The sequence below is a fragment of the Halichoerus grypus genome, chromosome 11 (genome assembly GCF_964656455.1).
Source record: "Halichoerus grypus chromosome 11, mHalGry1.hap1.1, whole genome shotgun sequence".
Taxonomy (NCBI): domain Eukaryota; kingdom Metazoa; phylum Chordata; class Mammalia; order Carnivora; family Phocidae; genus Halichoerus; species Halichoerus grypus.
This window is the reverse complement of record NC_135722.1, coordinates 16,922,981-16,939,273: the sequence shown is the minus strand read 5'-3', so window position 1 is coordinate 16,939,273 and position 16,293 is coordinate 16,922,981. Positions and strand designations below refer to the sequence as shown.

At 56.1% G+C, this 16,293-nt stretch overlaps 1 protein-coding gene across 2 annotated transcripts in view; it reads left to right on the top strand.

Moving 5' to 3' along the window:
* CD82 (CD82 molecule) overlaps positions 1 to 16,293 on the top strand; it is a 50,411-nt gene that overhangs the window by 13,705 nt on the left and 20,413 nt on the right. The window contains exons 2-3 of one of the 2 annotated variants that reach the window (XM_036097698.2): positions 5,960 to 6,034; positions 11,882 to 11,964. In XM_036097698.2, the coding sequence (XP_035953591.1) occupies positions 11,902 to 11,964 (63 nt within the window). In that variant the 5' untranslated portion in view covers positions 5,960 to 6,034; positions 11,882 to 11,901. The remainder of the gene's footprint in view (positions 1 to 5,959; positions 6,035 to 11,881; positions 11,965 to 16,293) is intronic. The other variant, XM_036097699.2, reaches the window with a different exon arrangement.

Sequence of the window (16,293 nt, the reverse complement as noted above, 5' to 3'; positions counted from 1 at the left end):
CCCTAGGGCTTGGGCTCTACCTGCCATATGGGAGGTGCTGCCCTTTATCCCAGTCTCAGAGGCCCCGGATGCCTACAGCCAACTGTGGAAATGGATTTCTCCAGGCCACTCCTCCCTGGAGCTGGGTTCCTGCCCTGGGGAAGGCTGGCTAGGCTGGAGCCAGGGGCCCGTGTGCTGGCCAGGTTGCCCTGGGACATTCCAGATATCAGACACTCTCAGGATGCAAGAGGAGGAGACTTGAGAGCTGGTCTTGGACACAGGGAGTGACAGGGTCAAGGGCAAGGCTCAGAAGAAGCCACAGGCAGAGGCAGGGACATATATAGAAGGGAAGAGGCAGGTGGGGGGGAAGCACTGAAGGAGAGAGTGTGAGACCCTAGAGAACCCTGCCCTTTTCTTCTCGCCTGGGCTGAGCTGCTTTAGCTGGGTCCCAGCCAGAAAGACCCCCTTTTCCCTGCTCTTGGACTTAGAGACCTGCTCCTGCCCTCCACCCTTGGCCCCATCTTTTCTGTGTTTTCACCCAAGGACCCATGAGAGGGAGAGAGTCCCTCCCTATACCCATGTGTGCCCCACTCTTCCTGTACTGTGTCTCACTCATCTGCCCTCTCTGACTCTGTCCCTCACTCTTCCCGTCAAATATCCCTAGAGCCAAAATGGCTCTCAGGCCTTGGGGTGCTGAGAACTATAGCCTTGGGAAGTAGGAAGTATTAGCCCATTTTACAGATGAGGGAGCTGAGGCTCAGAAAAGTCAAGTAACGGGGGTAGACAGAGCCAGGGTTGACCCCACGTTTGTCTGATGCCCACCCTCACTACCCATGCTGAGAGAATGAGGGCTACCAGACAGTGCTCCGGGAGAGTCTTCTGGGAAGGCTTCTTGTAGGAGGTGGCATCTCAGCTGCCCGTTCTCTTTCTTCCCGAACCCAGTGCCTCGGGAGAGGATGCTGTGACTGAAGAGCCTGCCTGATGCCATGTGGGGTCCCTGGTTAGAGTCCCCTTCCTTCTCCCTAATTGCCTCCCTGGGGCCCACACTTAGCGCCCAGCCTCAGTCTCTTAGGAACCCCAGGCCTGGCCCAGAGGTTAGCCCTTTGTTAACCACCTGCTGCCAGGCTCTGTGTTGGGTGTGTAAGCTGGTTCCTGGTGCCTAGTGTGGTTCCAGAATGTCCTCAGTTGGTTGGGTTCAGAGGCTGGGCTGTAAAACCCAGTGAACGTAGGTCGGGCCTTGGTGAGGCTATTTTAGTGCCCTATCATTTATAAATTGGTTTCTGCGGGCAGCGTAGCGTGACAGCAGAGGGTCGGACTGGTGGGGTTCAACTCCCAGCTTTACGGTCTGTGTGACCTTGGGCAAGTCTCTTTCCTACCCTGAGCCTCACTTTCTTCACCCATAAACTGGAGTTCAAAGCAGTTGTCACCTCGTTGGCCATTGTGAGGATGAACCGAGCCACATGAAGCGCCCAGCACAATCTCTGGCAAGTAGTAACTACAAAAGCATTAGCTTTTGTTCCTGTTCCGTACCGGAGACTATGTTCTAAAGTGCCTGTCTTATCCCTCAGAGGGAGAGCGGGAGGCTCGGTGCTGCTTGCAGGTGATGTTGGTGTGTACTTGCTCACTTGCATGGCTCTGTCCCTCCAGACGGCACTGAGGGCAGGGATGCATGGGTTTCATTCATCCTGTTCCCGTGTCCAGCGCAGGGCCCGCCTGGAGTGGGGATTCCACGCACTGCAGTGGGCTTGGCTCAGGACGGAATCTCTTGAGTAGAAGTGGCCACTTGGGAGCCCCTCGGAGGACAGCCCCTCAGGTCTTCTGACCCACGGGCCATTCTGGGGGGGGGGACATGCTACCCCCTTTCGGGTTGCCTGTGCCAGTCAGGCCCAGGTTCGTGTCCTGGTGTTTCAGCCTGACCCTGCCCAACCATCACTGTCCCCGCCGGCTCGCGTGGGGTCTGGGTTCTGAAACGCTTGTACGTGAAGCCTGCAAAGGCCTGGCCCCATCCCTGGTTGCTCTGATTCCATGAGCTCGGGACCCAGGAACTGCCCCTCTAGCGCCGGGCTTCAGTGACCCCCATGTGAGGATGCTCGGCGGTGGAGAGCAGGATCACAAAGTGGGCAGGACACTGGACTCCAGAGTCAGAGAGTCTGGGAGGACACAAAGCTCAGCTGGGCCCCCATCTGCCACGTGACGAGGGTAGGTACCTCCACCTTCCTGAGCCCCGGAGATCCTGCTTATAAAACAGGGATGTTGAAGTCCCGCTCTCCACCTCACAGAGTGGTGGTGGTTGGGGGGGTAGCTCTGGTCTCAAGTCAGAGCTGAATTTTAATCAGGGCTTAGCCACTTACTTGTGTGGCCTTAGGCAAGTCACTGAACTTCTGAGTCTCAGTTTCTTTATTTGTTAAATGGGGATAACAATATCTTGGTGGGGGAGTTGTTCCAGAGATTAGATAAGAGACAGTGGGAATGGTGTGATAGAAACTATAAGGTGCTGTACCCCTCTGTTACAGTCTGGCCGGGGGGTAGCTGCTGCCTACGTTCCTGTGGTACCCCTGGCCTTCTTCCCTCAAATGCCAGAAGTCAGTCCCAGCTTTAGGTATTAAGGTCCTCAGGAGAACCAGAGCCTGTCCCCCCGGCTAGTGGGATCGTGTGGCAGGAGCTGTTTCTCACTGGGCCCCGGGTTCTGCATCTGTAAGACAAACAACAGGGCTTGGGGCTTCAACATCCTGGGATTCCTGGGAGGGTCTGATCTGGGTGAGTGGTCTTCTGACCCAGGGCGGCAGAGGTGGTGCCCCCGTGTTAGAGATGAGATTTGGGGCTCAGAGAGATTCAGTAATTCCCTTGCTCAAGGTCACACAGCTAGTCGGAAGCAGAGCTGGGATTCAAACCTAGGTCTTGAAGGAAACTTGAGCCTAATCATGTTCTATGGCCTCGTGATTTTCCTGTCGGCCAGGGAAACAGCCTTTTACTTTTTCTTTTCTTTCCTGTTTTAACAAGAACAACAACACTAAAAGCTGAGAATGAAAAATAAGATCATGAAGAGGTCAAAAAGCCAGCCCCTGGAGCTAGCTGAGGTTTCAGGAAACGTATCACCTGTCACACGTGAAAACAAACACAGCCACCTGTGGCCAGCCTCTTTTTATGGATGACCGGGACAAAGTCCAGAGACCTGGCGAGCTGAGTGGCTAAGGACCGGCTTGCAGGTGCAGAGCCCCCAGATAGGCGGACTTCCAGAGCAGAACATCCAGGCCAGGCTTTCTCATTCCACTTTCTGCCCGAGCAGGCCAGCTGAGCCCACACGGTGAGATCAGTCGTCAACTCACCAAACTGGCTGGACCTCCAGGCCTCAGGCAGGCCCCTGAGACACAGCTAGGGGCTCAGAGACAGAGGCTCCGCCCATGTGCAGGGCACAGGCCATGCTCCTTAGGCCGCCCAGCCCCACCCTGCTTAATCCCTACCCTCTGGCCCAGCCCTGCCCTGCTTAACCCCCACCCTCTTGCCGGGGAGTGTCAGTCCTCACCCTCTGGCATGGAGGCCTCCAGGCCAGGCATATACATTTGGAGACTGAATCAAGCCCCCCCTCACCCCCCTGAGGGCTTTGGACTGTTGGTCAGAAAGGCAACAACTTCTGGATAGTAACTGTCATTATTGTAATTGGTAGCAATTATTTGACATTTCCTGGGTGCCAGGCACTTTGCAGAGACAAGCTCACATAAGCCTTGCCATAATCCCTTAGTAAGTCCATTTTACAGGTGGGGAAGCTGAGGCACTGTGATGAAGTGATTGCTCAAGGCCACACAGCTGGTAAAGATGTGGCAGATTTGGCATCTTCAGGCAGGGAGAATGGGAGGAGTGGCCAGAGTGCCCAGCGTGGATTGAGCCCTACTATGCCCTAGCCTGATCGTGGTTCCTCTTCATACCTGTACAGGGTGGGTGGGTTAGTATCCCCATCTGCTGAGAAAGAGGCAGCTCTGCAATGCCTCCCAAGGTTATGTGGCCGCTCTGGCAGCTCCGGGGGTGGGGAGCAAAGGTTGCTGTGTGACCCTCTGTCTGTGTAGGAGGAAGGCCCGCTGAGCCAGGGCAAGGCGGCAGGTGCACTGGGGGTGGCCAAGTCCTCCGCGGTGTGCTTGGCCCTGATCTTGCTGTGTGACTTGCCGGCTCTTGTTCTCGCCATCCCCTCTGAGAGATGCAGTGATCTCGAAGGTCTTCTGCAGAGTGGATATTGCTCCTGGAGTAAATAACCCCGGAGGGCATGAGCCTCCAGGAAGTTGAGGAAGGAGCAGAGGTGCAGGGAGCTTCATGTGAGATTCTTTCCAGCCAGGCTCTGCTGCCCCAGGGACCCCAGGCCCGCCTGCCTCCCCCTCGGAGCAGAGGGGCCAGGCCATGCTAGCGGCCGGGCCTATGGCCTATGGCAGTGGGTCTCAACACGTTAGAATCCTCTGGAAAACTTAAAAACTTAAAAAGATCCTAATGCCAATTTAATCAGGATCTCTCGGAGGGGGCCCGGGGCAGGGGCAAGTTGTATAACTCCCAGGGTAACTCTGACCTATAGCCGAGATTGGGGACCACTACTCAAAGGCAAATGGGGGAAGGAGGAACCTCTTGGCTTTCCAGGGTTGGTGACCCCCTGAAACCCAACGGACGCATGTGCCTGCCTCTCTGCATCTGGGGAGAGGGTCCGCAGCTCCCACCAGCTTTTCTGACCCAGAGGAGATCAAAATCCATTCTTGGGAGTAAGCAACCACCCCTTCCCATAAACCAACAATGTCATTTTTAAGGACTGGAAACCTCCAGTTGCAGGATCAAAGAAATCTTTCCTGACTTCCCCAGACACCTCCTTCCGGTTCCTTCTTTCTGCAAAAACATCGTGTGCTTAGCACGTGCTTGGCACTGCTCTAGGCTCTGGGATCCAGGGCAAATGAGACAGACATGGCCCTCCCCTGAAGGAGTCAAGTTCTCACAGGGCTCTAGATGCACTCGTGAACCAATGAGCTATCTGCAGTGAGTGGGCCATGTGACAGGCGCCCCCACCCCCCGCCCTCCCCATGTCAAAGGTGCTGTTCCTTACAGTCGGCAGGGGAACCCCCCCCCCCCAGGATTCTGATGACTTGGTCGGGGCAGGGACAGAGGGCTGGGTGTTGGCAGGCTTCGATTCTACTGTGCAGTTGGAGGCAAGGCCTGCTGTGTAGATTCCGCATTTGGGGAAGGCCTCTGGGAGGAGGGAACTTGGCCTATGGGAAGGGCCTTAGGAGCCAGCAGAGGGCTTTGAGGGGACCGCCAGGGCAGAGGCGCTGAGCTGGGCAAGGGCCTGGGGTACTGGAACCACAGAAAAGAGTGGCCTTAGGAATGAGTGTGTGTATGAGGAGGGGTGGGAGTGCTGAGGACAGAGGAGGGGCAGGGCAATCCAGGCAGGGCTCCGTCGGTTCCATAGGAGCCTGGATTTTATAGGAAACCTGTTGGCTACATCATGGTTACATGGTTGTAGGCAGGGGAGTGACAAGGTCTGGCTTACAGTTTTCAAACCCCTTCCTGCAGTGTGGATAAGGGACTGGGGAGGACGGGAATGGAACTTGTGACCAGTAGGGAGCTGCCCTGGGCCAGGCGGGAGGTGAGATTTGGCTGGGCGAGGTGCCAGACTGGAGGAGACACTTTCGGGCTGTGGGATGAGAGGGAGGAGGGAGAGCGTGGCTCCTAGGTGTTTGGTCTGGGCCATCCCCCACCCCTCCCCCCCCAGGAACCCTGCAGCACTTAGAATGCTTAGCACCAGCCCCCCAGGTACTCTCGAGAGCCTCTGGTCTGGCGTTTCCTAAGAGGAGCTCCATGTGGTATTGAGGGCTGTTAAGTGAAAAATGGCTTCAGCTCAGCAGTGCTGCTGCTGGGCATCTTGGAGAGGTGAACGGCCTGACGTGTGGGTGGCTCTTGGCGAGAAGTGGCACTCCACAGACCGGATGACAGCAAAACCTTCTGTTCTCAACAGGGCATCTTCTAGGATTCCTAATCTGAGGAGCCACTCCCGAAAACGCTGCTCTGGTCCCAGCCCGTCATTGGACAGGTGAGGTGGCAGGCCCGGGGAGGGCGGTCACCGGGCCAGGTCTCGTCCCTCGTGTTCTGCCAGAGCAGGGACTGAGCCTGCACCTCCCTACCCGGGGCCTGCAGGTGCCATGCCATCACATAACTCCCTTCTCCCAGGCTGTCTGGAGACGCGCAGGTTCTAGGATCAGGCTGGAGGGCTCCTACCCCATCCTCAGGGGAGGGACAAACCAGTCCTCCTAGCCTACAGGTGCAAATTCACAGGTGCCCAACACAGACAAGGGGTTCTCTTGAAGGCACCGGCTCTTCCCCAGTCCCGCGTCCTGTACTCAGGGGCTTCTGGGAGGGTAAAGGAGCCTTGGCAGCAGGTCCTGGCACTCAGAGCTGGCTCAGGGTGCTCACCCCCCCCCCCCCCCACCCCTTGGGTGAGGACAGAACAGGCCTGAAAATAGTTTCAGCTGACTCAGGGGCAGTGGGTATCAGGCCCCTTTCAGGTGGCTGAGTGTATGAAAATCCTGGTGTTTTATGTGGAAGTCCCTCCTCCCTTCACCCCTCCATCCCTGCATCTCTCCATCTCTCCATTCTCCTGTCCACCCATCCCTCCATCCAGCCATCGTTCCACCCTTCCATTCCTCTATCTCTTCATTCTCCATCCATTCATTCCTCCATCCCTCCATCCATCTGCCCATCATCCCTCCATCCAGCCATCGCTCCACCCTTCCATTCCTCTATCTCTTCATTCACCATCCATTCATTCCTCCATCCCTCCATCCGTCTATCATACCTCCATCCAGCCATCGCTCCACCCCTCCATTCCTGTATCTCTTCATTCTCCATCCATTCATTCCTCCATCCCTCCATCCATCTGCCCATCATCCCTCCATCCAGCCATCGCTCCATCCGTCACTCCATCCAGCCACCATCCCATCTTTCATTAGGCAACATTTGCTGGGAGCCTTCTTTGTTCTCGTAAAGAATACATAGTCTTTCCTCTCAAGGTATCACGTTTCACCGGGGAGAATGGGACAGTTAAGTAGAGAATTACTGTATAGCATTGGGGATTAGAATAGTAACCTCCATTTATTGAAAGGCTACCACATGCCAGGCATTTTATCCACATTATCTAATTTCACCTCTGGACAAATCTTCCAAATAGGTTTTATTTTCCTCCTCTCACAAATGAGTAAGGTGAGGCTCAGAGAGGTTAAGTCATTTGTCCGAGATCACACAGCTAGGAGGTGAGAGAATTACATTCATATCCAGGCAGTCTAATGCCTGAGCCTGTTCTGGGAACTGATCCAGTATCCCAAAGCTATTGGAAGGAAGCAGAGAGGGAGCATGGCTAACCAAAGCGTGTTGGCAGGGCCAGCCAGGGTGACGATGGTGGTAGAGACAAGACTGGCTGGAGTAGGAGGCTTCCTGGAGGTGATCTCTGAAGTCAGTCTTGAGGGATGAGTGGGAGTTAGTAAAATATCAGCGCAGTAATTTCATTGTATGAATTGATTTGGCGTAAAATTATATATTTGGTCAATTTAAATTGTAGCTGCTTAGAAATGGTCAATTTACCGGCTATAAAGTATAACATAAAATCAGAACCTCCTTCCTCTTGCTCAGACAGGTACCAGCGGCTGCTCTGGAATTTTCTAATCAGATGTGCATGCGTGTCATTCCCTTGTGTTGTTGGCGGTCTGTCTAGCTTGCGGGAAGCAGGGGCAGACCCTCCAGTGTTTACGGAAAGTGTATACCTGGAAGCATAACACCGGGGGACATTCCCTTTGTTTAATTTCATCTGCGGATGAAACCCTCACCCCTTACTTGTTCCACAAGTGCTGAGAAAGGCCTGCCCCAGCTCTGGCCACTGTGCCCCGACCGTACCAGCCACCGACCTCACTCTGTTTGTAGCGGCGGGTTCAGTTAGGACCCTCACTCTACAGGTGAGGAGATCGGGGACCTGCAAGGCCCTTCCCTGGGGCCATGTGCTGGCAGAGCCAGTATTTGACCCCTTATCCGGGGGTCCTTTGTCTTCTGTCTCCCGACTGCAGTTCCTTACATTCAGTTCTTGCCACCAGTTTGCTCGCCCCCCAAGATCTCAAACTAACGGTGGTCCTGACCCTTGCTGCTTCTTACAGACACACGGGTGTACGTCATTGGATCCCCTGCACTGGGGGCTGGCAGACTTGTTCCAGAATGGGCCAGGGAGTAGATGTTCTAGGCTTTGTGGGCCCAGTGGCCTCTGTCGTAACGTCCACTCTACTGCCTTAATGTGGGAGCAGCCGGGGGACAAGACATAAGCCAGGGGGTGTGGCAACTTTAATTAGGGCCATGAAAGTGTGACTTTCCTGGGCTACAAAACCTTCTTTTTATTTTTTTCCAGCTATTTAAAAATGTGAAATCTGTTCTTGGCTCACAAGTTGTACAAAAAACGGGTGGTGGGTTGGATTTGATTTACAGACCCAGTTGGCCACTCCCTGCCCTATACCAGCCCTTATTCCCATCTCATAGATGAGAAGACTGAGGCTCAGATCCTCCCAGGCCCTCTGAATCCAACTTTGGTGGGGGGGGTTCCCTGAAGTTGATGCCACACCCCATCATGGTGTGACTTGGGCATGTTCTCAGCCTGAGCTGACCCCCTGGGCTTCTTGGAACTGCCCATCTTTTGCTCCATGTTGCTTTGAGGGGGAAACGTCTGTACTTGGAGGGAAGAGGGACTTTGCATCCTTGGGTGTTGGCCAGCATGCCCTGGAGCCACCACCCCAGGCTCTGGTGCTCAGCACCTTCTCCTCCCCCAGGTGATTCCCAGGTAGGCTCTGGGCCTGCCTGGTTTGGCCAAACGGCCTGCGAGTCATGGGGCTGCGTGGCTCCTGTTCTAGCATCTGAGCTCACCCAGCTGCCTCTTGGAGAGGATGGGGGGGCCCGAGGGGCTACACAGTCTGGATTCTGTCCTTGCTGGCCCATGTACTAGTGATCTGGGGCAAGCTCCTTCACCCCTCTGTGCCTTAGTTTGCTCATAGGACACTGAAGGTCTTCGCCCAATGCCTGGTACAATTTGTGCGAGTGCCTGAGACCAGCGAGGTTGCTCAGAGTCTGGAGCATCAGAGAATACCAGCTCAGCAGCCTCCGCCTCCTCCTTGCCTACCTGGGAATCCCAGCCATCCCCACAGGTCCCTTCATACCCTTGAAGCCACTCTCTGGAAGGACGCACTTCACAGTGGACAGATCTTGGGCTCTGGAGCCCACCCCTGCTTGCCGGCTCTGTGACTTGGATGAGTTCCTTCACCTCTGTGAGCCTCGACCCCAGGGATGGGAATACCTCGCTCACCTCTTGGGCACAGGAGGATTGAAGGGGATGACACATGCTGGTGGCCGCCTGGAGTCACTGCCATTCGCTGGCAGCTGCTCCTCACTCAGCGGGCCCAGAAATCGCTCTCGTCCACAGACTGCCCGTTTCTGAGCACCCCCAAGCCTGTGAGGCTGCCCTGGTGGGCCAGCCTGAGCAGAGGATGTGGGAGCGGGACATGTAGAAACTCCCTTCCGGTACTCTCTAGAAGCAGGCAACGGTTGCCAAAGACCGTTTGCGTACTTTTCCAATTGCACAAGAACCCGGCGCACGCCGCTCAGGCCCTTGGCCGCCGCTAAAGCGCAGTCAGTGAGGTTCTTCCAGTAAAGGGGTGACCTTTCTGTAGACTGCTTGGGGTTCAGCCTAGGTCACTTACTGGGAGGAGACCCAGCCGGGCAAGCAGGCCCAGGTAGGAATGAAAAACGTGCCGCCGCCATGCGAGAATCTTTCCTCTGCTGCTCTTCTCTTCTGCGCAAGTTTGCGCAGAGCCTCTAGTCTGTCGAGCGCTGTGGTGGAGGAGACCAGTAACGCTCCTTTATGCAGACCATCCGCTGCAGGGCTCCCTCAGGCCAGCCTGGGTCCGGGATCGCAGATCTCTAGAACTCCTGACGCAGGGGAGCCCTTGTTTGCCCCACCCTGGGTCTGAGGTAGGCCCCAGGTAGACTTACCGAGGCCAGACTTCCCTGGCTCCCGAGTCCCTGTTGTCCCTGCATTTCTCAGACCCAAGCCTTGGACGCTGGTGGTGTCTAAACGCAGTCTAAACTCCCCATGTAGCAGTTGAATCCCCGAAAGTGTTTACTCACACTTGGCTTCCATGCCACTTGCGATGGGGTGCTCATTACCACCCAAGACAGCCTTTTCCTTCTTTGGACAGCTTTGGCTTCATGTTGTGCCCCAATCTGACCCACAGCAAGGCAGCTGGAGAAAATTCTCTCGAATTGAGATGTCAGAACACCAAACTGGACCCCCTGGGAGGTAGTGAACCCTCCTCCTTAAGCCCCCTCCCCTCTCCTTGGAGGTATAGAAAGTCAAAGCTGAGCTCCCCCTGGCAAGGATGATCGAATGTGATTATTTCCAGAAAAGGCAGAGGGGACCTCCTTATGGACAGGGGATATTCATAAGGCTTAGGACTGCCTTTTACCCTTGGAGGAAGAGGAAGGGGTGAAGCCTACCCCTCAGCCCTCCTTCCCTCTGCTCTGTGGCCTGCTCCCCCCGTCCCCTCCCGCATAGGGCCTGTGGGAACAGAACTGGGCCCTATGCCTGCTTCCCTGCCCCCAAGCCCAGCTGTCCCATGCAGCTGTCCTGGCCCCAGCTGCCCGGCACTGGTCCTGTCACCCCTGAGGGCCTGAGAGCTGGCTGCTGTCATTCCTGGATTGTATGGCTTTGGGGAGGGGGTGAAGGCAGCAAGCTTCCCTCTTCCTCCCTGAGTCCTGCCCTGGCTTGGGGTCCATCAGTGTGGAGAGACACACTAGTGTACTCCGGCATGGTTTGCTCTGTTTCAAAAGCACGACTGTATCACCCAGAATGACAGTGAAAAATTGGCAACAGCCGTGTGTCTAATCATAGAGTATTGATTCCATGCATTGTGATATATCTGTATCTGGGACTTTAACCCTAGGATTCTTGGGGGCTCCTGAATGGGCTTAAAGGGGCCTCTGAACCCCCAGAAATTATATGTAAAATGCTGCCTATACATGAATTTTCTGGAGGAATCCGACCCTCCAAAATGTAAAATGATCTACAGTATGGAATCCCATGCAACATGTCAAGTTATATTGTAGAGCATTTTACCAGCATACACAGAGAGTATATTGTTGAATGAAAAAAAGCAGGTTACAAATCACTCTATATAGTAAGAGCCCAGTTTTGTTTAAAACCATCTGGGAAACACACATACTGCAAGTTTAGCTACTAAAATGATGACAGTTTTTATCTCTGGGGTGAGAGAAAAATTTTTTTTAATTAGTGTTGTTCTGTTGAATGTTCTATTCGTTCGATGCTCGACAATGCATACTTGTTCCTTTGTGAGGCGATGGTGAAGGGAGCACTCGGTCCCTTTTCTGAGAGGCTAGAACTCTCTGTCTCCCCCAGCAGCCCCCTGGCCCCAGGGCTGCAGATCTGTGCCACAAGCCACTGTCTCACCTCTGGGGCTCCAGCAGTCACCTGCTAACGTCCTGGCCACCTGACTTTGACCAGCATCCATCTGGGTATTTCCAAAGCCCGTGAGGGTCTTATGTCATTTCCCTCCAGGCCCTGCCCGGTCGAGGGGCCAGTCCAGACTCCAGCTGCCAAACATCAAACAACCGAGATGGCCTGTAGGCCGACACTTCCTAGCTGTGTGGCTTTGGGCCAGTCATCTAACCTCTCTGGGCCTCAGGGTGCCATAAAATGGGACCTCGTGTTAGTACCTCCCCCGGGATTGCTGTGAGGATGTGCTGGGATGATGTGGGGCCAGCAGGTCACTGACTGCCTGTCAGCTTTGTTCCCCTTTCCTCTTGGCCTTGACCTACCTGCCTTCTCTCTCTCTGCCAGGGAGCTCCAGGACCAGCAGGATGGGGTCAGCCTGTGTCAGAGTCACCAAATACTTCCTCTTCCTCTTCAACTTGCTCTTCTTTGTAAGTATGACCAGCACCAGCCGACCGCCTCCCACGGACACTCTTCCCTGGGGCAGCGCAGCTGACACCCTCCAGAGACTCCAGGCCAGGGATGGGGGGGGGCAGTCAGTGGGGGCTGAGGACGGACCATTGGGAATGGAACCGTGTGGGGCCAGCCAGGAGATTGCCTGCATTCCAGCTGGTTCTGTGGCGGAGCACTGATGCCTCTCCCAGCTGTCCCCTCTCCTGGGGCCCTGAGGTCCGGGCCAGTCAGGGTTGGAGGTGGGCATGGGTGGGGAAGAGCCCCCAGGTGTCCCCTAACTCATCAGCAGGGAGTTCTCTGAAATCTTTCTCGCCATGTGCTGGCCCCCTGCCCTCCCGTGCCCCCTCTGAAGGTCTTGCTGTTAGAGCTGCCACCCCCACCCGCACCCCCACTGTGGGGGATGTACCCACACCCCCCAGAGGGTGTGCAAGAGAGGCAGGCTTGGGGCCAGAGTGGGGACATGGTCCCCCTTCTCCAGACCCACCCTGGCAGGCCCCACCTTGCGTCCCTGAGCCATGGGGCTGCCCAGATGTAAGCCCGGTGCACATCTGGAGCTGGTTTTCCTGGGGCCTCAATTTTCCTCTCGGGCCTGGCACTGACTGACTCCTCTTGCTTCGAGTTGCCAGGATGATGGGGTGTGTGTGTGTGTGTGTGTGTGTGTGCGCGTGTGTGTGCGTGCGTGTGTGTGGTTGTGTATGTGAGTGAGAGAGTGTGTGTGTGATGGGGTAGGGGGAGTGTGTGTGCATGTGTGAGTGTGCCCGTGTGTATATGTGTGCGTGTGTGATGGGGCAGGGGGAGCGTGTGCATGTGTGAATGTGCCCGTGTGTATATGTGCATGTGTGATGGGGCAGGGGGAGCGTGTGTGCATGTGTGAGTGTGCCCGTGTGTATATGTGCATGTGTGATGGGGCAGGGGGAGCGTGTGTGCATGTGTGAGTGTGCCCGTGTGTATATGTGCGTGTGTGATGGGGCAGGGGGAGCGTGTGTGCATGTGTGAGTGTGCCCGTGTGTATATGTGCGTGTGTGATGGGGCAGGGGGAGCGTGTGTGCATGTGTGAGTGTGCCCGTGTGTATATGTGCGTGTGTGATGGGGCAGGGGGAGCGTGTGTGCATGTGTGAGTGTGCCCGTGTGTATATGTGCGTGTGTGATGGGGCAGGGGGAGCGTGTGTGCATGTGTGAGTGTGCCCGTGTGTGTATATGTGCGTGTGTGATGAGGCAGGGGGAGCGTGTGTGAGTGTGCCCGTGTGTATATGTGCATGTGTGATGGGGCAGGGGGAGCGTGTGTGCATGTGTGAGTGTGCCCGTGTGTATATGTGCGTGTGTGATGGGGCAGGGGGAGCGTGTGTGCATGTGTGAGTGTGCCCGTGTGTGTATATGTGCGTGTGTGATGAGGCAGGGGGAGCGTGTGTGAGTGTGCCCGTGTGTATATGTGCATGTGTGATGGGGCAGGGGGAGCATGTGTGCATGTGTGAGTGTGCCCGTGTGTATATGTGCGTGTGTGATGGGGCAGGGGGAGTGTGTGTGCATGTGTGAGTGTGCCCGTGTGTGTATATGTGCGTGTGTGATGGGGCAGGGGGAGAGGCCTTCCTGGGCGCAGGGAGCTGCTTGGGGCTCTGTCTCCTCTGTGTTGCTGGTTCACCCTCTACTGTTCAAAAATCAGGCTGAAAAATAGGATGTTTATTATGATCCAGTTTTATTAAAAAGCGCACACATACATGAGTATTTTTGAGAGGAGAAGAAAATGCCTCTGAATGTTCATCTTGGGATTCCTGAGAATTTGGATTTTATTCTTCATGCTTTTCTGCATTTTCCAAATTTTCTACAACGGACACGGATTACTGGGGAAAAGACGTTTTACATTACAAGTTACATAGGATCGTAGACAGTTTGGGAAATAATCATTCTAGATTCCCCCTCTTAACTACCCCGACACACAGATACAAGCGTGTTCCCGGCACACGCAAACACACACGTGCGTGCGGACCGCTGGGGTGCCGCCTGCCCTGCCATTGTCCACCCGGCTCTAGCCCCGGCCCCCTCCTCAAGGACGGTGCTGAGGCCTTGCTGTGGCTCTCCACGCCCTCCACGGATGGCAGCTAGGTCTGGAAGCTACCCGGGCAGGGCCTGGGCACCTGGGCTTCCCCAGCTAGACAGGTCCCTCCTGGCTGGACCAGGGCTCTGGAAAACAGTTGGCCACACAGCCGGAGCCCAGCCTTCCCTGGCAAGTGCTTGGCTCCTGTGCTTCAGCCTGGCTTCCAGGGCCAGCTGGCCGGGACTGGGGAGCAGGAGGGTCGCGGTGCTGCGCTTCTATCCCTGGGGACCCTAGGGATTGGAGGGAGGGGTGTGGGCGACAGCCTAGGAGGTGAGGGGGCTTGCAGTCTCCGGCCCAGACAGCCCGCTCACCCCATGCAGTGGGAGGGAGGGGTGGAGACTTCGTGAAGAAAAGAAACGGGGTTGATGGTTTTGGCCAAGCCCCCCTTCTCTTCCAGCTCCTTGCCGGCCCTGTGGAGCCAGAGACTGGAAAAGCTTGTCTCTGGCCAGAGCTTTGGGGGCTGGCGGGAGTCCGGTGTTAACCCCCTGTGTGCTGGGGCAGAGATGGCCCATCAGGATGTGGGGAGGGGTGGGCAGGGAGAGGGGGAGCTTTTTATCACAGGAGGGTGAGGGGAAAGGAGAGACTTCCAGGGACAGTGAACATTGGTTCGTCCACTCATTCACTCATCACTCATTCACCAAGTGGGTATTGACACGTCTGTGTATGCAGACCCCGGTTGCGGGTGCCAGGCAGACACTCACCAGCAGGAGAGCCGTGGTTTCTGCCCTGGGGGCTCTGTTCTGGGGGGTGGTGGGCTCCAGTCAAGTACTATTCAAATGGATGATAAAGGCAGCTGTGCAGGGTGCTGGGCGTGAAGGTTACAGTCCCCAGGAGAGCAGATAATAAGGCAGCTGACCTTGTGGGGATGGTCAGCAGAAGCTCCCTGGAGTTAGACGAGGTGGGTGGGGAGAGGAGTTCTGGGAGAAGCAGCAAAGTCCAGTGTGGGGAGTGGGGCAGAGTGTGGGGCTCTGGGGTGCCGGCCGTGCCAGCCTTCCAGGAAGGATCCTGCTCTCTGTTTTATGCGCGTCGGGATGCGGTTATACGATCAGACTTGTGGTTTGGAAAGTTCGCTCTGGCAGCCGTGTGTGCTCGCATATGCACACACGTACACGTGTACATCCTTGCCTGCAGCCCCTCCTGGCCCCAAGCTCCCCAGAAAATTGCCTCGTCAGCTTTTCTGAGGTTCACAGAAACCCAGGAGCTGCTGATGCTGTGCTGTTCCGGGGGAAGGACGCTGGTGTGAGGGTCCCGGCTCCTGGCTGAGCCTTGTCGGGAGATTCTAGTGGAGCTGGGGGGGTGGTTCGTGGTGGTGGTGGTGGGTGGTGCCCCATGGTTCCAGTCTTAGTTCACCAAGAAAGAGGGGGCCACGGTGCCTCCCCCGTTCTGGCTGGCCGCCTGGCTGGGCCTCTTCCTGGCTGGCCCACAGCCTCGGGGCTGGTCCAGCCACTCCAGATGGCAGTCTTTGGACATGAGACCCGCAGAGGCACTCCTGGGCTGGTGCCGGGGACTTCCTTCGTGGGTGCTTAGAGGCGAGCTGAGGAGGTTAGCTGGGCGGTCCTGGATTTCAATTTCCTTGGGGTTGTTTGCCCAGAAGGAATTTTCTGCCCTGCCCTATGAGGGCAGGAGGTGAGCAAGTCAGGGGCTCCGCCGCACGGCTCTAAGGTGCACAGGAGCAGACCATGGGCCCAATGCCTGGCCGTTGGCCAGCTGTGCCGTGAGCTGCGGGCTCGGGTGGGCAGGGCCTCAGGAATCTTTGCGAACCAAACTCCCAGATTCTATAAAGTCCCCCTTCATCCCGGCAAGCTGTGTCGTTCTGAGGCACCCCTACCCAAGGGTGGACCCTTCCCCTCAACAGAGCCTCAGTAGCCTCCCTGTCCCAAGAAACTGGCTTTCCAGGTGAAGACCCAGCATGGGTCCCAAGTATCCTGCATCTAGTGTGAGCCACCATCTGGCCCGGAGTAATAGTCAGATCTGGCTTCGAGCCCCTGAAGGATGGAATGGGTGACCTTCGGCGAGGTCGGGGCCTCTGTGTCCTCATCTGTAACATGAGGACAATAACAGGGCCCACTGGCAAGGAGGGAGGAGGGGACAGGTGGTCTGCTGGGAGACACTGGGGAAGAATGTAGGGTCATCAGCAGCTGCTGTTGTCTTTAAAGGGGCCCAGACTAGGGTAGGGTGAGTGAGGTCCTCGCTTGGGAATGAGAAACAGCATTGC